The sequence below is a fragment of the Cloeon dipterum genome, chromosome 2, assembly GCF_949628265.1.
Source record: "Cloeon dipterum chromosome 2, ieCloDipt1.1, whole genome shotgun sequence".
In the NCBI taxonomy this organism is placed as follows: Eukaryota; Metazoa; Arthropoda; class Insecta; order Ephemeroptera; family Baetidae; genus Cloeon; species Cloeon dipterum.
Genome location: NC_088787.1, coordinates 32,899,960 through 32,927,385, shown reverse-complemented (window position 1 = coordinate 32,927,385; position 27,426 = coordinate 32,899,960). Strand labels below are relative to the sequence as shown.

At 41.5% G+C, this 27,426-nt stretch overlaps 1 protein-coding gene across 1 annotated transcript in view; it reads right to left on the bottom strand.

Moving 5' to 3' along the window:
* The window catches only part of LOC135935589 (protein artichoke), a 76,568-nt gene that overhangs the window by 26,623 nt on the left and 22,519 nt on the right, over positions 1–27,426 (bottom strand). The window contains exon 2 of the mRNA XM_065478044.1: positions 7,900–8,505. Coding sequence (XP_065334116.1) covers positions 7,900–8,436 — 537 coding nt within the window. The 5' untranslated portion in view covers positions 8,437–8,505. The remainder of the gene's footprint in view (positions 1–7,899; positions 8,506–27,426) is intronic.

Below are 27,426 nucleotides of genomic sequence, written 5' to 3'. Positions count from 1 at the left end.
TTTGGCGAGCGGAGCAAAGAATGGTCCAAACTTTTGCTGATCGCTCATTTTATAGAAGTCCTCGAACTGAGAGCCTTTCCGATTTGCTTTCCTCCTTCATTAATCATCATTAAAAGTTTTCTTTCCAATTTCATCACTAGGGGGGATTGTTTTATTTGGCATTTTATGAATAAAAATCCGGCTACCCGCCTGGTGGCAAACATAACTTTGTCAGAGAGAAGGTGAGCGTCGAGGGATTTTTGGGCAGCTCTCCCAGGAATTCTTATTTTGCCAATTTATGAAGGCAGCTAATAACCTAACGCAATTTGCGTTTCCTTTGACAGAGATTAGAATGAAGCCTGGTCCCGCGGCAGACGTCCCTTTGCAGAACGTTAATTTCAAAATGTGTCGGTCGACTGAGAGCTAACGCGTAGTCGCAAAAGGTCCACTTGACCCTGCAAGTCTCTCACTACCCCGCAAAGTCTTCGTTGCCGCTCATCCTCCCTCTCCGTTTCCGCGGACCCGAAAGAGCGCCCTCTTGAAAGCGTGCACCATCCCACCGTGGGCGCACACACACACACACACGCTCGCTCGCTCTATATGTACATACATACATATATATTCTTCCACCGACATTCTCGTTTCGTACACTTTGAGCGAGAGGAGATTTCACCTTGTATCCAGGTGGGTCGTGGAAAATGATCTCAAAGGAATTGGGAGGGAGGAATTTCCACCCATATGTATAAATTGGCTTTCTCGTGACAAAGAGCTTCCTTGCTGGCTGTGAAAAATCCATGGTAGTTTAAGGATTGGCTGTCTGGGAAAATATATAAACTTTTTTTTACTAATGCAGCTTATTACACATGAAAATTAAATGATTGGAGATTTGAAGATGCGACAGCAAAAACATGTTAAGCCATTTTAGTAATTGGATCCCCTAAAATCAAAATTAAATTTTTTCAGGACACTTTTTGTGTGATGCGTATGCTAAATTTGTTTAAAACTTAATTTTATTTTTTAAACTATCACTTTCCTCAAACAAAACACACTCTTTATGAAACCAGTGCAACCACTATTTAATTCCTGATATTTATTAATTAAAAATTTCCTGTATACAAAAAAGAGGGTAAATCAGTTGGTTATGTTGTGCAAAATAAGGAAAATGTGAATTTTCATTTTTAACGATGAAATGTGGATGGATGGCAGTTTGGGGAAATTTGAGACAAAGAGAGATAAAATTATCTTATCTCCCTTTGTTTGTGAGTGGCCACTTTCTCCTTAATTATTTACGGTTCTAAATTAGATTCTACCAAAAAATTGGGGTCGAGGGTTATAGATGCGTTAATATCAAAATTCGATAATTTCTAAGTACATTAAATACCATGATTTCATCAGCCTCAAAAAATGCTACAAATAAAACCGGAAAATCATTTCATTTGCGCTTCTTAGTCCAGCAACTAACTTGTCAGAGGTGAATGTATTTAAGCGTAATCCAAAAATCTAAGTTATGAGTAATTTTGAAAAGTAAGTCTTCGCGAATTTGAGCCCAATCCCACCATGAAAACCTTACTCGAATACAACAATATTATTTTTTTTCTATAAAGATCTAGCAAAATTTCAAAGTAGATTATCTGAAACGGTGAACCTAAAAGCAAGCTTAATAGTTATTATTTTGTGGTCCACGAATATTGCGTTTAATAAATCTTCAATTTTAATAGTTATTATAATATTCTGGTGTCCGCATCGATTTCGAATTTTCATACAACAAATATAACAAACTTTCAATGCCACAGCCTTTACGTACGTTGTGCCATATCATCCAAAATAAAAACTGGTATTTTCAAAAGAGGGCAGTTTTTCCAAGAAAGAAAAAAAGATCAAAGGAGCACCTGCTTGAAATCTACTTCCCGCAGCGAGAGGCTTGCGACACCTTTAATTCAATGCAGGGAAAGGCAAAAAGAATCTCTCAGAGGTAGTTGGAGCGCACCGATCGTAAAAGCAGCCGGCACAGAACAGAATGGCGCGCGCGACAGATCTGATGCAAATATAGGCAAGCGGCACGCCATAAATAAGGCATGCACGAAATATGCATGCATCACAAAGGGTATGCAGCCGGTGTTCGAGTCTGGTGCACGGTGCCCGGCGCCGATGACTTGCGATCAAGGCTGCACGCCAATGCGGAAATAATTAATTCCAATCCCGCTAATGGCACTATTTGATTGACTAAACACGGAACCGGAGGCCACCACTGACTGCCTAGATTAATTATTTAATTCCGGCCGTGAATGCTTGATGATTTTACGGTGCGAATTAGAGCCGCTGTCTGTTTGCCAGAGTGCACTGCAGCTATTCCTCGCTGCACATTATACATTCGGTTAGATTGTGCACATTTGTTTTCACCGAGTTTTGCGCTGACAATGAAACGCGGACGGCACACAAATGTGGCGAGAGTGACGGCCCAGCAGCACAGTGCAGATGTGACTAATTGTTTGTGCTTTGCAGTGAGTAGCTGCAAAATTTGTGCTGAGTGTGCTCCCAGACCCGTGCAGGGAATAATTTTACCATTTTACTTCATAGCAAACACCAACAAAAAAGCTTTAAAAAATACATCCAAAATTAAAATTGACGCAATTATTGCTATTCTACCGATTATTTTATTTTTCATTCCAATCAATTATGATTTCATTTCTTGGAAACCACAAAGAAGAAAGATCTCTATAATTTTGGGTGCATTTCGACTTTGCACCCCCGGACAGGGTCTTAGTTAGTCGGGTTTAGTTTACCTGAAATGCTGCACCGTCTAACATTTTTTTAGCCTATGCTCAGCACATTCCGTGAATATAAGCTCACCAGCTAGGTCCCAATAACCCCGCTGAGCGGATATCATGGGGTCCGAATAGCCGCAGAGGAGCTTGGGCCCAATTTGGCCATCTTTTCGCCTCCCCGCACCGAGGTCTTTATTTGAAACACCTTAAAGCTGCTGGAAAGGTGCGGAAACCAACTAGTGGCGAGTCCGCGTCGGTGCCAAGCAATTTGAGCATTACAAGTGTATAAATTAACCACCTTTTGAAATCTCTTAGTTATTAATGTTTTTACGCCACTCATTCTCGTTACTAATTCATCTGGATTTCCCAAGCCTTTTCTCATTTCAACTTTATTTATCATTTATCCGGTTCATTCCTCGGAAGTTCGTATAATAATAATGGCTTCGACAGACTCTTTCAACAGTTAATCGGATGTTGCTAATGAAGCTTGCATTTTTAACTGCGAGTCGGGGATTGTGCCATATCATCTGCGGCAGACACAATGGAAACTCCAGCAAGGGCGAGAATTATTCATCGCAGTACGCGTCGGCTCTTAAATCAATAGACTGGCTAACTAAAGGTCGGTAACAGCTCGCGGTGTGCGCCGCGCAGAAACTCTTGCAGAGCAGGAAATCATCTGGGCGACGCAAATATTTGCAGCACTCGGCCTGACGAGTACCCATGAAGGGAATTAAAGCCGAGAGGATTTTGCATATCATTGGCGTGGAGCAACCGTCGGCGAGCATCACTGCCTGCACGCTAACGATTAATAACTCGCCACACGCATCACAAGATTTCAACTTTAATATTCTCTAGCTCAATTGCGCGGAATACTGCAAGTTGAACACAAACACCATGCCCGAGACTCATAGCATTGATTAAGAGGAGAGATTGCGTTTCTTCTTAAGTTTCTGATGCATCTTTTACGATGAAGTGATTCCAACAGGCTCTGCTTGCCGTTCATAATTTCTGGAAAGCTTTAAGTGGATTAGTCCTAGAGGCGCAATAATCTCTGAAAGATTGATGCCAGGCAACAACTCAAAAAGGTTTGCATTTCAAAGGTGTAGAACTTTGCAGCCACATTTTCTTAAACTTGCTTTGCTCGGATCGTCTCTGGATAAAATTTTCTGAGTTTGGCAGTACCAATTTTCCATACATAATAATATCTATTTGTAAACAGAATGGAAAGTTTCATTATCGAAAATGATTAATACAAGTATCATAAGCAAGTTTTTTTTTATGAAAATCACTTTCAACGTCGGGAATGACGTCTTTTCTAAAATCGTGGCAACGGTAAATGAATTGAGTTTGTTTATGCTAACCTTAAGCCATTTATTATTAGAAAAGAATCTGGAGGTGAGGTGAAAGATGATACTTGTTTGCAAGCAAGATATGGAAAACCGATTTAAGTAGGCTTTTCTTTCCAAAAGCTATTTTTGTGCTCACCGTTTTTAGGACACCAAACTCTCTTCACGATCCATAAACCAGCAAATATTTTTGCTTCTTTCTCAGACAGAACAATCAGTTTAATGCATTATCATCAAACCCCGCAATATTGAGAAGGGTCCCGCTACGCAATTCCCCACTTTCATCTTTCATCTGCATGATTGAAATCTGCAATTGAGTGTTGTCGTCAAATTTCCACAAATGTATTGAGATGAATGCGGTCTACTGGGCTTGTTATCTCATCTCCATAGTTATGTGCATGTCAATTAGTCATCTTTTTGTATATTTCAATTTTTGAAAAGCATACGAATAAAATTACAGTACTCAGTATTCTTTCACGTAGATCTTTGTAAGGCGTGCTGTGCATTGCATTATATTTTCGAGGAGGTGAAGGAGTAGCGGTCAAGTTTATTCACTAATAATCGACCCTACAACACCCTTTTGGAGGAGTTCAGTGCGTTCATCATGCCAATCACGTCTGTTGTGGAAATGTTGAAGGGAGGCGTGCTTTTGATTTCTTTATCATCACCGAAGCAAAGCCGTGCACCATCAATCTCACTCAGCGAGCAGCGCAAAGTTTCTGGCCAATTTTCAGCACAGCTCGACTACGGCGTTGGCGCACGAACTAAATTAAATTCTATGGCCGTTCTTTTCACTCTGTTCCGACGCAAAGAAGAAATTCTGACGAATTTCAGTGTTTCACCTCATCTTCTTTCTTAAACACGCACACCCTCAGCAGCGGTGAGCGCGCAGCCGGGGGCTGCTGGCCTAATTCTTCTCCAACTGCCTTATAGTAGGCAGTATCACCGCAGCAGCCTCTCTCTCTCTCTCCTCTCGGCGCGCGCGTGTGTGTGTGTGTTCGTGTGCGAGCGCGAAAGGGAATAGTGCACACAAGCGTATTATTATTACCCTCTCTTGTTCTCCGCCTCGCGCTCTGTGAGAGAAAAGCTCTTGCTGCCAGGGAACAGCAGCCGCTCGCTTTCCTGCTCGTTTTCGCAATGTTGTCACATATATTAAGAAGCTGAATTATTCAAACTTGTTACTCTTTCAGCCTACCATCCAGCGGTGGATTTAGCTGCAGAATAATGTGTCTTTGCCGACGAGGCTCTGCAAAACGCAGCCTGCTTAGAAATCGGTTCTTTACACTGGAGCTTCAGCTTAGCAGCGAAGATTCTGAAAAGCAAGCTTGCTAAAATCGGACGAGCCTTCTAAAAACACGCAACTCATCCCTGTTTAAAAACCGATTCTTGTTCCTATTATACGATTGAAAGTTTAGAAGATCAATAAACAACCGTCTACACTTTATATTTCTATGGACTCGGTTTTATGTAAATCGGGCTGTAACCATTAGACCGGCGGAGTAATTAAGGCCCTCTCCAACCTGTAGACCTCAAGAACGCACGTTTCGAAAAGTGACTGCAGGCTGTCATGAATATCCAATTGTGCCTCAAATAGGCTATTATCATTCACGCACGTCACTTAGGAAATTCAAAACAGCCGCACAGAAGAAAACGCGGCCGCGACAAAGGCAACGAACGCGCCTCTCCGACAGCTCGGCCCTTGTGTCGGCGTAGAATAGCAGCGTCGGCCGAAACCAACCCCTGACAGTACAGAGAGGTGAGTTTTCCATTCGAAGCGCCATTATCATAGACCGTCTGTGCATTATTCAGCAAGGGTGGTGGCGGCAGGGGTTGTTGCGACTTTGTGTGTTAGTGGGCTACACGCAAGATGTTACTGCATATCACGGAATTCCACTGCTAATGCATAGCTGAAGCCGTATCAAGCAAAAGTAGCAGCGCGCACAGTGTTATTACATCGAGCACACACAGTACATTATTGTAGTTACAAGCACACGGAAGACGGGCAACAACATATTTTTATAGGCGGATCGTAAAGAATTACAGGCTGTAAATAATTCTCTCTCGCGCTCTCGTGCTGGTGGCTTGCTCCAAGTAGCGGGAAAAAAGTAGCTCTATAAAGGGCCCTTTATGGGAATGCAATTTGTTTTGGCCAAACAATGTGGGGCGAAGGACGAGTCAGCCGTGCTGTCGATACTCTGCTTCGCTGTAAAAGTCCGTCGGCCAGGTGGGCCTCCTTGCTTCTTTACTATTATGGACAGTTGGCCACCCCGCCGCTTTTAACTCCGCAAGGACTATTAGTGCAAGATATGTGTTGCCATTCGCAACAGGCAACGAGACCTTTTTTCTTTCCGATCCGGCCTGTGAAAAATGCATGCCCGTGTTTTTCCCCGGTCAGAAGAACGATTTCGATTTGACCAGACGCTAAACAACCACATCTAGCAGCTAGCAAATAACACTGAATAGTGTATAAACCACTGGCTGTGTGTAACTGGTATAGTTTATGCAAAGGAATTCAACCGACACGGGATATTAAAAAATTTAATATTGGTTTTTGAGACGTTAGATTGTTTTTATATGTGCTTCAGATTTGCTTTTGAACATAAAATAAGCAAGAATGGCGTACTTTTGAGACTCTGAGGCAAAAATTAAAATCGTTAAAATCTGTCTTTATAGTGTACAGAACTGTCCTACAAGCAAGGGACCCTGGGGTCGTTCCGCTCTGACATGCAAATTGTTTTCCTCGAACTTTTGTAATGTTTACTTGGACCACCAGTCCAAAGTTTAAATTCTATCTAGCATAGTTTCCGCGTTACCAACTGGACAAGTTTCTTAGGAAAAATGTTAAAGTCGATTCAAAAATTCCAATTTTTGTTCAGTCGTGATGATTTTTGGCATGTAGAATGTAGACTCCCCTTGACGAAAAGAATCTATTGATGGGTAATTTTTAACTGTGATTTTAGAGACTATTCCGTAGAAGAGACTTCATAAGCAAGTTTAACATTTATATTTAATTTTATAGCATATTTTTAAATCTTTTCAAATTTATTGTTGTTCTTTTTGAAGATTAATTATTTTAATTCAACAATAATTTTAATTTTTGTCTTTTCACATATTAAAATATTAAATAAAATTTTCGAGTATTTGTATATTATTGCTATCTTGTTTAAAAATAAATACACTAAGTTTTTTTGAATTTATTTAATTTTTGGATCCATGTGCTATCTTTATTATATCTAATCGGATATTAACGCATACGTAAATTTAGTTATTAATCGGTTCGACACATAGAGGAGATTTTCATTATGGTAGGATGTGAATTGCCTATTTTCATTTACTAAATAACAATCGAAAAAATGAGCGACACAAAAAGGCAGATACCAAGAAAATAACGATGATCTAGTTACAATTTATAAATGTAATTTAATATCCAGCATAATATTCTTATATCACTTTTGCCATAATTAACATTTAATTTTTCATATTTTCGAACATATACCAAAGTTAAGTCTTGCATGTGCAGAAAATTTATGTCATCCCTTTGTTTCATTCTTAAATTTCCGGACAAAAATTTTTAAATCAGACAGAAGTTCCAGCCCAACGACCGCACAGGTAACCGTTAAAACGAGCAAGCAGCAGTCACATTGCAATATTTACGACTTCCTCTAGTACATACTTAACGAGGTTTAAAATATTAACTGCGTGGCCAGCAGCCGCACACACACACACACACACACACATATACGCGTCGCGTTAAACAACACGGCACAGTGCAATTACAGCGGCAGAGTAGTTACAAAACAGCCACTTACCTTCATCAAGTGCAGTCCATAAAATGAATAACTAGGAAGCTCTGTGATGAAGTTGCCCTCGAGGTTGAGGCCACGCAGGGCGAGTCCCGAAAGTGCCCTTTGGGGCACGCTTTGCAGTTGCGCGTGCAAAATTCCGAGCGACTCGAGCGACACCCTGAGCGACTGCAGACTGTTGTCTCGCAGGTTTTTGATGGACGACTGCGTGATCTGCAGGTGCGTGATGGCCGTGTGGTTGGGGAACAGGTTGTCCGGCAGGATGGTCACGTTCTTCTCCAGATCGTACAGGCTCAGCGACTTGATGGGCGCGCGCACCTGCTCGAGCACGTTGCGCAACGCGCCGAACGAGATGGCCGGACACTCGAGGAAGATGCCGTCTTCGAAGTTGTAGCACGGACACGACGGGTTCTGCGACAGCGGCGGACACTTGTCCAGCGTGGCCACGTGCTGCGCCAGGGTGAGACGGGGGCCGGAAACGGGACATTGCGGCGGCAGAAAGGCTAGGAGGAGTAACGAAAAATGCAATGGCACGCTCTTCATGTCCACTCGCAGGTGCTGCACCCCATACTTCAGGGCGGACGGCGGGTCGCACTCCCAGTCTCAGCAGCCCTGAAACCACGAGAGAACTCTTGTTAAAATTTGGCAGATATTATGCGTTAACAAAAGTTGTTCATTTTTGCGTTCAAAAAATCATAATAAAATAATATTTTCCCCACTAAAATTTTTTAAATTCATTTTGTACTTATGGCTCTTTCTTTTTTTTGTGTTGGGCGACCCCGTGATATCGAACAACTCGCGAAACTTCTGTGTCTGAATAACATGAGTGCACGGCCTTATTGGAGGAACCTCAGTGTAGAAAAGGACCAGCTCATGCTGCACCGGGGGTTTCTTTTATTGAAACTCTAGACATTCGTCCCGTAAAATTAAATTACGCATGCTGGAAAGGTGCAAACCAGCAAGTAGCGAGTTGGTAAGCTTTCGTAATCCTCCCAAATGCGAATGGACTCGTCATTGCAATGTGGAGAGCGCATCAGCCCGCATTTGACCCCCTAACATCGCTCAGATTCTCACATTACTACAACGTGCACGCAAAGCATGCGCTCAACAATGCGAGCCAACAGCTTGGTTTAACTCTCCATGCCATCACTGAATCTTATGACCTGTTTTTTTACAAATGGAACTAAACCGTTTATATAGTCTTTGAAATATCACATATATATATCTACCAATAAATAATTAAAAAAATTCTCAAAATGTATACATATGCATTCCTTCAATAGGTTCATTCACTTTGAGCCTTGTAGCCGCTGGCTATTAAATATTGAAAAGCAAGCCAATTATTTCCGACAAAGCATTTTCCTTATAAGCGAGAACCGCCGCAAGTCTGAAACATGTCAGTTGTGCATTGTATTTCTCCAGAGAAGTTTATTGTAAAGTATTGCCGGCTCGTATGATGTGAACTCTCTGGCAACGACACACGTTAACATTTTATGCAGAGTATCACAGCAGCTGAAAGGAAAAATTCTCTGAACGAATTTCACATTCGGCACGAGAGTAATTTCTCAGCGTGCCCCGAAAATAGTGCACGTTATTCCCATGCACAGACGAACGAGCAGATCCGCGTTTTATTGCTGGTGGCAACTTCTGTTTGTGTGTGACGAGGGAAAACAGAAGGTCAAAGCGACGAATCCATAAAATACATACATCACGCGCTGATTTGGAGCAATTCACAAACAAGGGACCCAGGTTTTATAGCCGCGCGCGCTTTTTATCACGGAGCACTCACTCAAAACGCGCGGATTCTTTTCGTCTCGCATACATGATACATGTTATCTGGAGAAACTGAAGCTTTATGCAAATACAATCATGAATACGGAACATTAACCTTTTGGAACATGAAAGCAGAGCAGGAAAATTATGACTGTATATACGCGCGCGACCGTTCGTTGTGCATGCACGTGTTTGTGCCTCGCCGGGGTTGCTGCTTTTCTGGATGTTTGTGCGACCAACTCTTTTCTGCTTTTAGCGTTCGCAGTTATTTATCCCGCGAAATGCTGTCACTGCCATTTATGACTGTGCTGCGCAAAAAGGGCAGCTTTTTGCTAGCAAAAATCACGCCCCGATCGATATCGCTCTGGGCGGAAGTGAAGTGGGTGTTCGTTCGTTCGGGTCAACTGCTCAAAATGCAAATAGATCAGTGAATATTTCACCGTATTAAAATTCGAGCGGCTGCAACGTTAATAGGCAAACAAAATTTCAATTAGGCCGGCCAGCCGAGCGAAGTTGCCAAGTTGCGCGAACGCACCAACAAAGCTGCTCCACCCACTTTGGCAATTAACTAAAAATTCCATTTCATCTTGCACGTCGCACGTGCCCGGCGTCCATATAAAATTCATTCCTCCCAGGTAAAGAGGTGCCATCAAAACTTTAAAAGTTTGCTTCCACCGTGCAACCGCATGCGAAAACTTTCGCCCCGCAAATGAGAGTGCCGCTTTTACACGCGTCGGTTATGTATTCTTGAGCTGACAAAATAGTGAATAGTATGAATCATTCAATGGAGATTCGCGGTCTCGGAAACAAGATTTAGCCAAACTGCCTAACCTTTTCTCTGTTTCTAATCGATTGGATCAGGCGAATGGGAAAAGAAAATGAAAAAGTTGGAGGAATATGGAAGTTAAGCAATAATATTTTTTCTGAATAAAATGCAATTATTCTAAATCTTAAATAAATCATTATAAGGAACAAGAAGCTGAATTGACTCTGTTGGACTGCAATGACGAGTCTATTTGGATTTGGGAGGATTTATTTCGGCATTCCGACTTGCTACTTGCTGGTTTGCACTTTTACAGCATGCGTGAATGAATTATTTTACGGGACGAAAGTGTAGCGTTTTAATAAAAAAGACCCCGGTTCGGATCAGTAACATGAACTGGTCCTTTTCTGGACTGGGCTTCCTCTATTTAGGACTGTGAGACCTAGAGTGAATAATCACTCTAGTGAGACCTATAGGGGCGTGGAGTTGTTGGTGATTTTTCGCTGATATGTCAGGGGACCCATCTCAAAAGAGATAAACCGATTAAAAATCCATTTTAACTCTTTGCCTGTTGACGAAATAAAAATCGGAAATGTAGATGCTTCCGATTTAACTTCCTTTTTCCTCGCACACTTATTTTCCACAAAAATCAGGCAACCCTCTCAGTGAACGCGCATCTCCACAAAAGGCCCCTGCGTTGAATAGCACACATTTTTGGCCTGTGAATGCAAATTAAGACGAATGAGCCCCCTAATTACCCTTGAGGGAGCGGTTTGACACCGAGAGAGATAGAGAGGAGAGCGCGGCAACGCGCGCTTAGTAAAGGTGTCCGAAATATTAATTTCACACAAAAACACGTGCTAGCGGCGCCAACGAGCCTACGCTCATCTGAGAGCTGCCGCTCCGCTCGTAAATGAATGCATGCACGAGCAAAGTTAGCGCACCGTTCTCTCGAGGTGACAACAAAAGATCAATAGTCGTCAGGCCGGCTCTGGCTTAATGTTGTTTGTTATTATTGCGGGCCGCCTCCGCTGCCACCGCCGCCGCCGCCGCGCACCGCACAACAGAACGTGTGCGCGCGTGTGTTTTTGTTAAATGGCAGGCGCGGTGATACTGTGCCGTATATCCTGCCCGCACGCCCGCTTGCATAACTACATCTACAACGCGAGCACACACACATATGTAATGTAGTGGTACATATACACACGCACTCCAATTCGCCCGCGCACCTGCTAGCCCGTCGAGGGCGGACGCAATTTTTTCTCGCCGCTTCTTGTCCCCTCTTTTTGTTATTTTTTGCTTTGCATTCGTATGGGCGAGCGGTGAGCACAAATTGGGTAGAGAGAAAAAGAGGAGCGCATTCACTGTTGTTTTAATCAGAGGTTTGCTGATGGAAATTGTTTCACAGAAATAAGGTAGCCTTTTTATAATCCAAGTAGAGAATATTAAGTCTGAGCTCTTTTCGTACGATTTCCATATTTTCCTAACTGTCGCAGCAAACTCAATACCTCATAAAAATGTATCTAAGCTTGTAGAGTTTGATGCAAATTGTTACCAGATTTTTATTTGAGGAAAATTGTTTGCCAGAGAAATTAACCTTTCTAGCAGACAGCACTGGAGTGCTTTGAGTAATTAATACTTTTTCACTCTCTCACCGAAAATCATATACGCGCAAAAAGCATTGGAAGTTCTGTTGTGAAAAAAACAGCCAAATTAAAATTGTTCGAACCCACGTTTTTAGTAATCCACGGTGGACGTAAAAAGCTACGTCGTAATTGGTTTTACACCTCAATTGGCACGCACATATTCCGCTTTTGTTTGGTTTTTAATTTAGTTATAATTACATTGCAGCAGTATGTGCACCTGAGTGCCGACTATTCAAAAGAGTTAATTCGCATTTCAGGCTTAAATGCCAGCGGATGGATTGTGCTGGGTATAAAGCCCACGCACTCGGAAAAACGACGATCGGCTCTTGATTGGCGCACTTTTTCAGTGCGCAATTTTATCGCACTCAACTCTGCCGGAGAATGCTGACAGGAAAATCAAACCGCACCCACTGGCACTTTTCTTTTGTTACGACTGTTATTCAGTGTGAGCGAGTGGGCCATATAAATGTTGCCCGTCAAAAATGCTCGTGATATTTTTAACTGGAAAGATTGGAAATTTATATAAAATCTATTAAAAATTCATGTCCAATCCAGGAAACAGTTTTAATGTGCCTCTAAAATTGGAATGATTTTAAATATTTAATTTTTGTGATTTTTGTATTTTTCACAATGCGTCTCACGCCATTGATTTAAAATTCACGCGGGAGTTTTTTTTTCTTAACATTCACAACTTCCTTTAATTTGTAATTGATAAAAATATCCTACAGTAAGAGGATATTTAATTGTCAACAAAACATATATCCTTTACAGTGTGAGCAAATTGATCTTGATTAAATTCTGATATTTACTAAAAATATTGCTCCCTTCTTTTGTAGATAAATATTTTGAATATTTCAATAGGCCGCCTAAGGAACTTTAGGTAAAGAAAGCAGGAGGATATCAATATTCTTTCAGAGTCTAGCTGGCTAATTTGTAATTTTTGATTCCTTCAGCGCAGTACGATACTTTCCTAGAAGGATAGATGTGAGTAAAAAAACGACCGGAGGAGCCTTCTGCGTTTCCCCATAGGACCGGAGATCGGGCAGCTTTTTTTTATTAAAGTGTGGACGAGAAACAATCCCGGCGGGTCTGCATGCAAAAGCTAACAGAATTTTATTTATGTGCCGTACAACTTTTGCCAGACGAACTCTGCTTGAAACGTGCCCGCATGCCCGGAAAAATGTTGGTCGCGCCATGTACGAAGCTCCGAGAGCCGCTGTGTAATTATATTTCCAACAATAAGTATGGTTAAGTTGCATGCCACGCTTTCATAATAAGGCAGTACATGTTGAGCTTGTAAAAAAGAACAGTGTGTGCAGCAAATGTTCACTTGATACAAAACTATTCCAACGGAACAGAGATAAAAACACAGCTAATCGTGTTTCCCGCGATGCATGTCATTTAAAAAAGGATTCAATAGAATCAGAATAATCATTTGAAATTTACATCATGACATAAGTTTTCCATTAATTCACATCTTGGGTTGTTCCTTGAATCACCTTAATTAGTCGCCGGTGGAATTTGATGCTAAATTGCACATGATGCTAATTGAAAAAGCTGTTAGTGAAAGTAACTGGGCTGTCATCCGCATATTTAATCAATTCCGGCCGCCCCAGAAAACTGCTAACTGCAGCATTTAATCAACAAGCGCTATTCAGTTGGCTGCTGAATGTCGCATTCAAAGCAGCGCAGCCCGTGCTTGGCGAAAAATGAAAGAAGACGGCCGCAATTAAGCGGACGTCATTCAACCGGCGGCGGCACACAGGAGCAGTTCATTTAAATATGCCTGAATATATTCACGACTCATTTGGTAATTTGGACCTCCGACTAAACAGAAGCAATTTCATGCCTAGTTGATGCGACCGTGGCTCTCCGGGCTGCTTTCCTCATGAATAGAAAATTCGCCAGCCCCCCAGGAAATAATATGCTCTCTGTGTGTACAACAATAGGACTGCTGCATTAGGCTCATTCCGCCCCACGTAGCAGCGCGCATGCATTCGTGCGTGCTGATTTTCCGAGCGCAACCGTAAGACTGGCGAATAATTAATTTTCGTTCGTGCACTGTTTTCGTTCTGGCCCGAGTAGCCGCAGCGTGAAAAATTTAGCAGCCGCTAGAAATCATGTCTCCCACACTTGAAACAGGATTTTCCGCGCGTTCTCCGAGTCCCACCCTCTCTCTCTCTCTCGCACACGCAGCGAGCAGATTATCCCTGGAGAGGCGGAGGATGGAGTCGTCCCGAGTTGCAGCGAAATGTGTGGTTCGTGAATAATTTATAACATCTCCTTAAGCACAATACCCGAAAAAGATACCCGGCTGCGTGTGTTTAGGAGACGCGCACGCGAAAGGAAAAAAGGCGCTGAGCCGTCGAGCGAAATACGAAAAGCTCTTCTTTCTCGGGTCCGTCAGTATGTATGCTCCTCTTATCTGCTTGTTTATACAATATCAAACTGGCAAGAGAAACACAAAACGCACCCCCGCGTGCACTGTCGAGAGTCGCGGGAAATTTAAAATAAAGTCGCTCCGTGTGTCATCAAAACGGGCGCAATTCTGCGAATCCCCTGCCAAGTAGGCAACGCCAAGGAAGCAAAAAGTGAATTTTCGATTTCGCAAAACCATGCCGCAAGCCGCTTGAAGAGACTTTGATCAGCTGGCATGTTCCAGATTTTACGCTCGAGATCGTGACGACTCAGCCTGGGAAAATATATGAGAATAAAAAGGAACGAACAGAAAAAGAACGATCACCACCTGGTATAGAGGAAGAGAAGCAAGCGATTTTTTATTCAGCCAAGCCGATCTGTCTTCAGATAAGCGGTGTAGTCAAAATAACTGTAAATGATGTTTCTCGTTTATTTCACTCCGTTCCCTGTCAGAACTGCGAATGCGTTGTGCAGACACAAATTAATCTTGATGAAAAACGACGCGCCAATATTATAATTTCATTTGTTCGCGTGGAAATTTGTGCAATGATCCCTGGACCTATAAGGAATGACTTCAAAACAATGATAGTGCTACAATTGATCTCCGTGTGAAATTGTTCAAGTTTCACTTTCTTACCGTTAAATCAAAGAAGTTTTAATCTTTAACGAAGAATTTGCTCAATAAGTTTTCAATCTGATTGGATTATTTATTAATATCTTGATCATACGTAATTGTTAGACAATTTCCAGACGCTCATAGTACAGCTTCCTAACTTATGTTCTACTTGTTATAGTAGGTGAACTTTTGTAAATGAACGCCTCCGCGTTTTCCGTTTTTGTTCGGTAGTGTTGAAGCGAGTGGAGGCGTCCTGCTCCTTGCGCTTATGTTTGTGCACAATCAGGGCTGGATTTCTACTCGAAATAACAAGGCCGCTCGATTGTTCTCTGCAGACTTACTTGTGCAAACTCGACATCAGATTTTTGTTTCGCGCGAGCCGAGAGCAAGCGAGCGCGCAGAGAGCAAACAGGCGCCCATTAAAAAGACTCGTAATTTTGTACACGGTGTGTGCGTGCGTCTGCCGCAATTCGCTACGCTTTTGTATGTATTCTTTTGGGGAAACAAAATAAAATGATGATGGTGTTCGCAGCTTAAAAGATTTTCTTTTTAATTATGAAGCGCTATTCACCCTTCATGAACGGAGCAGCGGGCGTGGCCGTGACAACAGCTTCCTCATTTTCTGCCAACTCGTATTATGCATTGTGTTAGAGAGTTCTGATAATTTTTAACGAATCATGAACTCTTCAAAGAATTTAGCATGCTTATTGTGCTCAACAAAACGCAAAGACCATTTTTGCAGCAAAATAGCCGTAATTAGAAGAATTTCTAGGGATGATTGTAGCTCAAAACCACGTTTAATGGCATATTTTCGAGGGAAAAACATAATACTTATCATTATTACAAGTAGTGAGTCATTCATATTGATGAAGAACATTTAAAAATAGCCATTTTAAAACTACTGGTGTAAGTGAACTACGTAGAACTATTTTGACCATATATGTGCTCTTAACATAACAGTTATTTTTTCCATTAAATTTGCAAACTTGGAACAATGTGTGACAAAAAAAGATCTTCCTTTTCTTTTTTACTAATTTAACATTTAAATTAATTTGTAACTCATTTTCACTAGTTGTTTGCAAAATGCCAAAGCTGCAAACGGTATACATCCCATTTTATTTCCAAATTGTAAAACATAATTTAATTAAAAAAGGTCAGTTTAAAAGTATTTTCTTTTCTTCAATAATACCTAAAAAATCGAACAAATAATTACAAATAGGATAAAATGCACGGAACACTGAAATCTCTGTAAAATGTTTGGTGTTCTGTAAACCTAGCCAATTTAGAAGGCTTTTTTGTAGTCAGAAAAATTCAAACATAACTGATGAGAGGAAAGATATGGAAAAAATGCAATTTACCTTCCATAAGGTTTTTCTAAGACGTCAATAGCAGATTTCGATGAGTAATAAATCAATGGTTTTTCTCCTGTCTCCTCGCAATTTATGGTTTTTATATACAGTATTATGCATGTTGTGTAACATCTAGTTAGTGCTGGTTGTCATGGACTTGTTTCTAAATTTAAATCTAGCTTTTTCATAATTGTCTCGCTGCCGCAGAGCTAATTTTACAACGAATTCAAGCGCAGGTATTAAATTTGCCTCTGCCAGCACCCTGGAAAGCGTAGCTGACGCACGCACGCACGCACATTATTCACCGTCAAAATTTGCCGCTCAAAAGGCTCCATTCTGTGGAGAGAAATTGCGTGGTTTAGCGCGCACAAAGTCGGTTGGTTCCAATCAATAAAGCCACGTTATAAATCTACGGGGTTTGTAAAAATACCTTGGCCGTTTTCTGCCGCAAAGGCAGTCATGCGGGGAAAGGTGACGAGAACAAGTACTTTTCCACCCGCGGCGTCCACTATTCGCATTCAGCACGCTTCCAAATTTCCTCTACACGTACATTTCCAATTTTCCCCTTGAAATTGGGAATGACAGAATTCTGAGTTTTGCTGCGGCAGCACCTCTGGTCTTTTACGTTGGCAAAAATGAAAGTGCGCACCCAGTATAAAAAATAGTGAGGTTGTATTTCATTGTAAAAAAATAGTATGCTGGACGCTGAAAGCTCGATTTATTAAGGATTAGGATTTTTATAGATTTCCCGCCTGTATTAAACCACACTAAAGCTGTTAAAAACGTCATTTCAATATAATTGCTTTTTGAATTCAAGTCTTTCAGCCATTCAAATTAATTTTTCGGTAAAATTCAGAACAATAAATCCAAATGAAATATATTTAATATATTTTTTCGGCTATGAAGCTCATCAAAAAAATATTAGGAGATAGATAGATAGATATCGAAAATGGCACCTTGCGGATTGAGTGTGATGTGAAATTTCACTGCCACGCGGCGTTTCACTTTTGCGTCCACGCGGTAGCAGTGAATTAAAAGCTCGGCGGCAACAGCCGTGCAAAAGTTAAGTGCGCTGCGTAGGGATAAAACAAAATCAGCGGAGAGGAAAGTAATTGTGCTGCGGTGTCCCTTTTAAAGACGACGAGCCGCGCCGCATGCTCGCTCGTACGCTCGCTCGCGCACACACCACTTGACCCTAATTATAATGTTCTTAAAAAGAAATAAAACACCCGCAGCCGGGCGTGCATGGAGATAAGCAAGCTCAGCAGAATAATTTCGGTGGGAGAGCCAGATGGGCGCTGGGGCTGAGATCAAGATAAATGCGTCCGGGCGTTTTTTCCTTGAGAAATCGGCTCTTTTGCGCCACACTCGCCGGTTGGGGACAGATTGTTTTCCTTCTGCAGATTGAATCGGATGGCCGCGTGCGTTCCGCTGAGCAGCCGCTGGCCGACTCCTTTCTTTTATTTTATGTGTTTCCTTGTGTATTGCGCCGACGGGATCGAGAATGGTGGCGGAGAAGCGCTGCAAACAAAAACAGGCCGGGCGCAAAAAATAAATGATCCTCCAGCGCATCCTGCCGCTCCACTGATGCTCCGATGTCATCATTTGGACCCTGGCTACGGCTGGTGAATGTGTGATTACGTCAGAGCAACTCGCACGGTCTTCTGCGCCCCAAATGCGCGCGCGTGTGTTTTTCTAGCACCCCGATTCCGCCCGCCGCGTCCTGTCTCCCGCGATGGGACGGACTGCTTTTATATACGACGCGATAATTACTGCCTCCATAAATATTTGCTGAGTTGCGATATGCGAATTTAAACCACCGGTCTCGGAAACTCGTTAGCAGGGCACGGATTTGTTTATGAACTTCCAGCAAGAAGTTTGTAATTTTAACGGACAGATAACGTCACATTGCGGACGTGAATTTAAATTTATGAGTTTGTACTTGTGCGCTGCATGAAGAGTATTTTTAGACTTGAAAGGTAATCAGATAAAAATGCAATAAAAAAAAGAAAGCCGTTATAGTTTTCTGATCATTTTGCACAAGATCCAAATATTTTTTCTAAAGACAAAAAATAGTTCAAGTTTTGGCAAGCTAGTCTTTTTTACACTTTTTTTTCCATAAACTGCACTTCTTGGTCATTCAATAGCTATTTTCATTATTTAAAGGCTAGTGCGGGATTATAATAAAAATAAGATAATATGCCAAGTATTAACATTTTTCCCGGTTCTTCTTTAGTTTTCTGGTCTGGTTGAGATTTAATTGATATCCTTTTGTTCAAGGGAATTCATTAAGGTTGTTTTTAATCCAAAAAACACTTCCCTCGGTTCCCTCGGTTTTGTAAAATACAATTACAGTTGGAAGAAATGATCACCTCTTAAGCAAATTGTATCAGTTCTCTTCATTTGGTCTTCTATATATGATTCAGTTTAATGGAAAAATCATCAACTAGACCTAATAAATTCTGGGCCACGTCCCTTACTCGTGTGGAACACTCCAAATCATCACTGTAAGGATACAGAAAAAGTACCCTTCAGAATTTATGTGCTGGATAGTATTTAACTAATTCATATTTTTAAACTCGCTTATACAGCCTCGGTTAAAATCTGCACTTTAATTACAACATACTGTTTTGAAGTTGATGGAGAAGTCACTCACAGATAAGCTTTTGGCGCCGGTTAATCCTGTACCAAACACACTAAAAGCATCTCCTGATTCCAACTCGGAACGGCCAGTGTTTGCGTTCAAAATTAATCCACGCGTCCAGTTCCAGATATCCAGGTTTGCGAGTGAAATGCACATGCCGACTGCCTCCAACTTTGCCTTTACAGCTCGTGGGCGAGCACACACATGCCTGGTTTTGTCATGCAACTCGTTCGTTGACAGCAATTAACAGCCGTCTAATAAAGAACAAACATCCCCGGGCTTAATTGTGAAATTTGGACCGGCAAGGTGTCGCTTAATTATCTGCAAACACGAGATATCCTACGGTTTAAGCGAGATCAACATGGTCCGAACAGTTTAATTCCTCCGCCGGGAGGCGAGTCGTCGCTGGCTAATTTGGTTTGTTATTTCTAATTATAAATTTTAATGAGCTACAAGCTGCTGTTTCTAGCTGGGCTCCACCGACGGGGACGAACTTTTGTTTTTGTGTAGCTCACTTTTCCGGGGGATTATATAATCAATGACCGTGCTTTGCATAAAATTGAGTGCCAACTTTTGAGCAGCTGGAAAGTTGTTGATGAAACTCCCTGTTTGATGTTTATTAAAATGTTTGTTTAAAGAGAGGAGCTCGACTCAATTAAAAAAGAGCAAAGAAAAATAACCGGAACTCTTGTTTACTGTTTTCCTGAGTGTGGCTTAATATTCGTTAACACGTCCATTTAAACCCCACTCGGCTGTGCAAGGCAAAAACTGATATAACTTCATCGGCCTGTTTTTATCGCACACTTTATATCTAATGCCATTGAAGCACGTGAAGGCGTGCTGCATCGATTCGCCGGAACAAGGATTAGCACTCTTTCACTGCCCTCGGAGCGCACGTGGGACTGTCAAACTTGGTGTGGATTATGAATAATACCGGAGGCCAGGGGCAATTCTCAGCGGAGACTCGTCAGCGAATGTGCTTTTGGCCGTGTCACGTCGGCCAGCTCATCGAAATGGAGCCAGCGACCTATGTATAACGCACTTTTTGCCCAGGACACCCTAGCCTCTGCGCCAACGACTCTTAAGATGAAAGTTCGAGGACGAACGAAATTCCAAATCAAGTTTGAGCTCTGGGCAGACGCGAAAGTACAAGTTGACAGTGACGAACGCGGGACTTTGGAAGGCAAGACGAATTTCGCATGAGAAATCCCGCCAGTACTCTCGGAAGCCGTTGCAATTTTAAATGAAAGGGAGAAGAATTGGCCGCTCTTAAAAGGGACTGCGAAGAGCGGATGAAAAGAGCTATTGCTACATAGCGTGCGGTGTTTTATCTCCCTTGCAGCGGCGGCCGGGGCTTGAAAGATGGGGCACGCACATTTTGCATGGACTATGGCTGCGTGTCAAATAGGAAAGGCGGCTCTGCGAAATTATCTTATTACGTAAAACGTGCTCTCTCCTGAGCTCCTGATATTTTATATTCTTCATCATCGTGCGTGAAAAATGACGAAAACGCTGCCTGGTTCGTTGGCCGGGCGATAAGAAGGGCTAGATTTTCCCTCGCGCCCTGCCAACCCTTGATGAAAATGTCTCCAGGAATTATTGTGCTCTATTGTGTCAAAATTCATTGCTCGCACACTCGGAAGTGTGAGAGCCGGGCGGGCGGCTCGTTTTTCTTCCCGACGCCCTACTCTTGTTCCCTCCAGATATCAAGTTTGCTGCGAGGTTCGATCGAAAGATTGGGCCCATTCGATGCCTGTTCCGAGCACAAAGAAGAGGAATTATCTCGGAAAAATTGAATTATGCGCTGCTTCCTTTATGTTTGCCGAGCAAATGGAAAAGTCGAGATGAAAAAATGTCCTTCTTAAAGAAAAGGATAAGTTTTTCTTGCAACCCATTGTGAAGTGCAGAGCTCTGTTATGGACTTGCCAAAGCAAGAATCCTCTTTTTAACTGTGGCATGGGGAAAAACTGGGTTAATAAAACCAAGGTTATTAAAAGCTCGGTGGCTGCTTAGGCAGAGCTTTCGTAATTTTAATTCTCCCGATGAATAATGCTGCTGATTTTGCAGCAATTCGTAAATTTGCTGAATAATTTTGCGGCCCGCACTCTAAATCTCAATACTTTATTTCCCTAGAGTGCGGCACGGCCGGAGCCAACTGCGAAATAATATGCAAACGAAGTTTGGATGAATGAATATTTACGCAACATTAAAATTCATACAAAATGTGCGCCGGCATAATGTAGAGGGCATCAAAACACAAGGCACGTCGCAATGTCTCCGAAGAAGGATAGGAGAGAAGCTTTCTCTCTCTCTCTCTTTTCTCTCTTTTCTCTCTCTCTCTCTCTTAAATTATCATGCTCGCTCACTATCGCCCATTTTTATTACACACTTTGCGCCGTCAAGCGCGTTGAATAAATGGATGGATGGAGAGCATGATTAAAATTGCCATGTAATAAAATTTCAATTACGCCGGCCATATGTTATGGCATCTTTTAAGGACCTAAGCTCGGCTAGTGGCGGAAAATGAGAGAAGCTCTTTTCAAATCTTGCCCTCCCGTGATGCTGCTGATGATTATAATCATAAAAGAGAGCACGGTGGTTTATTTACTCAGCAGCTGAGCTATGAGAGAGCCAGCAATGGAGCAAAAATGTATATTCGAAGCAGAAGAAAACGGGTTTCTTCAATATAAAGACTTGGAATGGAGGTTCGCGATCTCAAAGTCAACAAACTGCTAATTTTTGTCGGAATGAAAGCGCTGAAAGACGTAATATCTGCTTCTCTGTTTGCGTTGGGTCTAATATAACAAGAATGAGAATTAATCCCGTGGAGAATGAAAGGCAACAATAACTCTGCCTTCCGGATGATGAAATCAAAACTTTTTTTGTGACAAACATTATCTCAATTTTTCCAAAATTTAAGAAAAACAAATATGTGAAATACAACTTGTAGAGGAAAACTTATCAAAACATTGAGATACAGTTGCACAAATTGGCAAAAAGCGAATCTCCTTTTAAGGTGTCAGCTCTTCAAACTACAAAAAAGAAAATTCGCCAAGTGAAATACATATTACAGCTGAAAGGCACGAGATTCTTATCCAATTACGGCGGAACGAGAATTAAATGGTCGTTCATGCAGAAGGATAGCACTCTACTTGATTCGCAAACGAAACGAGAGACGCCGGCGTTATCAGTTGGCGAATAACCGGTCAGATAATTCAGAACATTTTAAGCGAGTTTTAAATTGCTCTCCTTTGAGCAGATAACTGCATCGCGCGGCGCGCGTATACCAATCACCCTTGCTGCAGGAAAGAGCGAACGGCTCATTTGAATAATTCCGGCTGAATCAGGCGGCCTTTGTAATTTATCAAAACTGCTACTGCACGGTGGGAAGTGAAAAGGGCGCCCATTTGTAATTTAAATTCTTCGCCTGTGACCCGGCCTTCCGCATCGATTATGCACAAAAGTTCCGCTGCCAAAATTAAATTTTAATTTGGCATGCAAAATTTATTACAGTCTCTGTTGAAGCCGGAAAAAGAAGCTCCACCGTGAGATTAATACGTTTTTATTTGGTCACGTCGTCGTGCGTAACTCAAAGGGCAAGAAGGAAAAAGTTTAAAAAAGCCAGATAACTTTTATGGTCAGTAAAAATTCGGGATTTGACGTCGATCCGCATTGTAAATTTAAAAGGAGCTATTTATCCGTAAACATTTCAAAGAAATTACTTGACAAAAATTGGGAAGTGGATAGACTCATTTTTAATAGATTAAAATTTTTATCTCCTGACCCGATTATTTATTTTTCAGGCATGATGGAAGACAAGACACGAGTTCCGCGCAGAGTCTAAATTTTTAACGGCACAAAAAGCAGACAGGCCAGAGCAGTAAAAGCGGATTTGACTGTGTGTGTGTGTGTGCGCGTCTCTCCCTTACTTCTTTATAGTTACAGCAAAAAGCACTTTCCAAAAATGAAGATCCAACTTGTCAGCGGTGAGAAAAGACAATTTCCTCAGGCTTGTGGGAAAACGAGCCATCATTAGCGAAATGGGTAAACCGCAACAGCCTCCGAGAGAAGTGGGTGTGGCTGACTTTGCCGGTTGATGTGCCGAAAATGCTGAAAAGAAACAGCGAGATTGCTCTCAGCGCGAGTTTTGCCCTTTCTTTCTTTCTTTCAGCGGTGCGACCCAACAGTCTCATGAAAAAAAGATTTTCTCATTTCCACGGTTGAAATTAAATTTTCATTATGGCCCGGCGGAAGTGCACGCGCTGGCCCGCTTGGTGGCATAACGCTTTTCGACTTGAGTCAGCACAAAAGCTGCTTAGCAGTCGTAAATAATTTAATTTATATCACCGCTTGCTAATTAGCAATTTGAGCTTATGCCAGTTTGGAATTAGAGTGCGTCGTGCCTAGCAAAAGCGAGACCAGAAATGGAAAGGGTCCCGCCAATCTGGCTTACTTTCCAAGAGAGTGCCTTTGCAAATTGTTAAAGCAGGCAGAGACGAGTTTGTGTTAGGAATTTGCATTAAAAAGTTGGCAACTCTTTCCTCATTTTAGTCCTGCGTAGATTCTACGATTTTCAAATGCCAAACTGCTTTTCGAATGCGATGATTTGGTTCGAAGAGATAAATCGAATTCCAGACCAGCAGTTGTCGTTGCGTCAACACATCCCTTCTTGATGAAAATTCTTGCGCTCTACTTATCAAGACTTTCAGAATTTGTATCGTCTCGGTTGTATTCGATAAGTGCAGACACTCGTTCAAGTGATAGACACTGTTCTGACAGATTAATGACACTACTAATTAATTACCACTCCGCTGAGAAACACAAGATTAATTGGGCGGAGCTACTCGATTTATCCTTTGAATGCGAACCAGCTAAGAAGATGAGCAGTGAGTAAGAGGATTAGCAAGCTATATAATTACGACTAGCAGAGATGATAACCAGTCCGGAACAGAAACCGTTCTCTGAATCGACGTATCAGCCCTCCAGTCCTTAAGAATGGTATCGTGAGCATGTTGCGTGTCAAGATTGGATTTGTGCAAACTAAGCTCTGGGTAATAGAACAGGCTGTGCGAGATTTATTCCAGAGTTTGTTTTGGGAAATTTCGCAAATTGCTTTTCGCGCCGGGTTAATTTTTAATTAACTCTCACTCGACAGTGGCCTGAGCGCTGGGTTTGCCAGCCGCAATTCGACCAGGCTGCACACGTTGCACTCTTTCTGCTCCAACTCCCGCATGGTGTTGCTGAGAATTTAATAATTAAACTAACTCTCTCGCCTGCTGTGGAAATTTTAATCACTGCCACAGCTATTGTTTGCAGTTTGTTTCGTAACGTCACCAATCAAGGAATTCATTCTGTTTGCTACGCGTAGCTTGAAATTAAAATATGACGACCGTTCGTAAAATTAAATTAAAACTCGATGAATGAAATACATGCTCCCAATTAGAACTATTGCAGTCAATTGCTTTCAAAGGCTGGTGATTCAGAAATTTAGAACTCCTTTCTGAGTTATGAATTTTGTTTTGCAGGCTAATGATGCTTCTTTGTACAAATTTGAACTTTTGCTGTTCATCATATTTTCCTCAACACATCAAGCAGAAACATTTGTAATATATTATGCAGTTTGTTAATAATTTTAAACACGTTTCATGACCTTACTCACACTGTTTTATTTTCGGTTTATGAAAAACATTTTTGATTTTTTTTTTTCATAAGTAAAAATGGATAACTAGTATTGCTACCATAACACAGGTTTCGAATAAATTCTTTTTCCGGAAATTGACACAACTTTATGGGCCTAATATAAAGAGAATGAGTATGATCTAAAATTGAGTAATCATTTCCATCACCATAATGGACTCGCATGCTGGGTCAATTTCGATTTACTCTTCTCTAGAAGTGGCAGGGGACGGCCGTTTTGTATGTGAAAGAGTCTGAAGGCACCGATTAAGCCCCGATGCTGATGTGTATTTATAAAGAAATCTCGGCGTTATGCGGTATATAATAATCTAGTGCATGAAAGTGATGGGCGAATGGCGGTCATCAAATTTTTACGATCCCGCAGCAAACTGCAGGCCCGCGGCAGTTCCGATCTAATAAAATCCAACGATTTATTCCCTATGTTTTCCAGATCATTTATTTCCAGAAATTTCCACATGATTCGGCAGTCAGAATTTATATGAAAGGCGATCGTGCAACTTCCATTTAGATAGAAACTCAGAATTGTTTTCAAGACGCCTGCAGGAAAATACCTATCGCATTCGTTCAGAGTGCAATATAATGTTTCTCATAAGATGGATACTTGCTCTATTATTCTTGTATCAAATGCAAAGAGTTTTCCTAGCATCCATTGTGTATGTGCTACCAAGCTGTTTAAGCAGCATCGCTGCTAGTTAAATAATCCCTCCAGCATTATGACACATGAGAGCAGATGCAACGCTGCGTGTATGATGGGAGCTTACAGAGATTTCGTAAATAGGCTCGGATCTCTTTCTTTATGTTTGTTCGTTTTTTGTTTCAAGCTGATTGATTTTAAGGAGTATAGTTTGGTATGTTTTGCTTAATACCGCTGAACAATTCACTTTTTTCCCGACTGAGCAAGTGACACGATGTTCAATCCCACGAATAATAAATCAATAAAGAATAAATTATTCCGATCCACAGCACGAAACAATTGATTTTTTTAAAAGATGAACATTTCGTTGGATATCGTAATAATAAATGGAAACTGCCGAGCAAATCACTCGGCAAACAAATGCAAAATTTAGCAACTGGTGCTCGCAGCATACGCACCTCATTATTTGGTTCTCAGGGAGTGGAAGCAGGTAAGAAACTAAGCATTCCCTCTTTCCATTACATGTGCGAGGCAGAGCTCTATGTTCCCTGTTGTTATTGTTAACATCTGTACATTCTCACCCTCTGTGGAATTTATTATCTTCCACTTCTATAAGCAGAGAAAAGTAGAAAGTAGGTTGGATAGACACGGAGCTTTCATTTCCGTAGCGGCGGCCATAGTGATTTTTCACGTTCGTGATGGAGGCCATACATTTCCTCCTCCTCCTCCTTTATTTGTGGTGTGTATTTTCGATCTGCGTTTCTGTCGAGCGTGAGTAGTGTTCAAATCAAGGTTGACGTGATTGCGTTATTCCCCAATCAGCTTGATCAAACAACGGATTTGCGGATTAAACTGGTCAATTAATGATAGAGTGCATTAGCGTCAGTTCAAACAATCCATCCAATTCACGTTATGAGCTTACGCGAGACGGCAAAACTTTTGGAATAATGCATGATATTGCGAAACAGTAAAGGGGAATTGTTGTTTGCAAATCTGCAAAAAAGGCACTGGAAATAGAATACTAAAATCATATTTTCAGGTCCTGCCACATGCATTTTATTTCTTACCAATAGCTATAGTTCTAGTTTTTTTTTCAGACTAGGTTGGCTTTTTTGGCAGGTGTTTAATTGTTTTTACGCTTATAAATTGTGATTTTTTTAAATAAAATATAAGCGCATATTCAACTGACGAGCCTTCAAATTTTGCGCATCTTTAATACTCGTATTCCTCCCGACCGATTTTCATTGATTTTTAACAATTCTTAACGCAAGCAATGCAAAAATTATTTTTCCAGAAAAAAACTCAAAATTTGTGATTATAGAGAATTATTCAACTGCTTTGAAGAACGAATAATTTAAAAAAAACACTAGCAATAACTTTCTGCCATCAATTTCAATATTATTTAATGCCTACACATAAATCAAGTCGGTGTCATACGGAAATTACTAACAAATTAACTATTAAAAACATAAATGTGAAAGTTGCCTGCAAGAAATTGGTAAAAATTTAAAAAACCTCTGTGAACTGCTTTTAATTAAAAACAAAATCGAGGGTTTTTGCAACTATCTATCTGAAGGGTCTAGACCGTTAAATTAGTTTAAAGCGCGTGCACAACAGAAAATTAAAACAAAGTAGCAGGAGACAGAAACAAAAATACGCACTTCAGCAACTAACGAGAGAAAAACAAGCCACGGACCTCTTGAACAAAGCCTTCCTGGCCCGGACTTTCTATTACATTAGGCAGACCTCTCCAAATAACTGCTATTGGCGAATTGTGCGGAAAATACGCGAACTCCTCTCTGTGCGGCCGGCCACTTTTTATTTCGAATCTCCACCGCTCTCGGTTGGAAGTTTTTTAAGTGCTCGTTCCCGGCACAGGAAATGTCGAGGCTCTTTCGCCGAGCCGAGCGGGTAAATGAATAGGCAGGGCTGTGCGAGAGGTAGGCACGGAAGAAAGGTGCTTAAAACTCCAGACGCGGCTTCAATAAATATT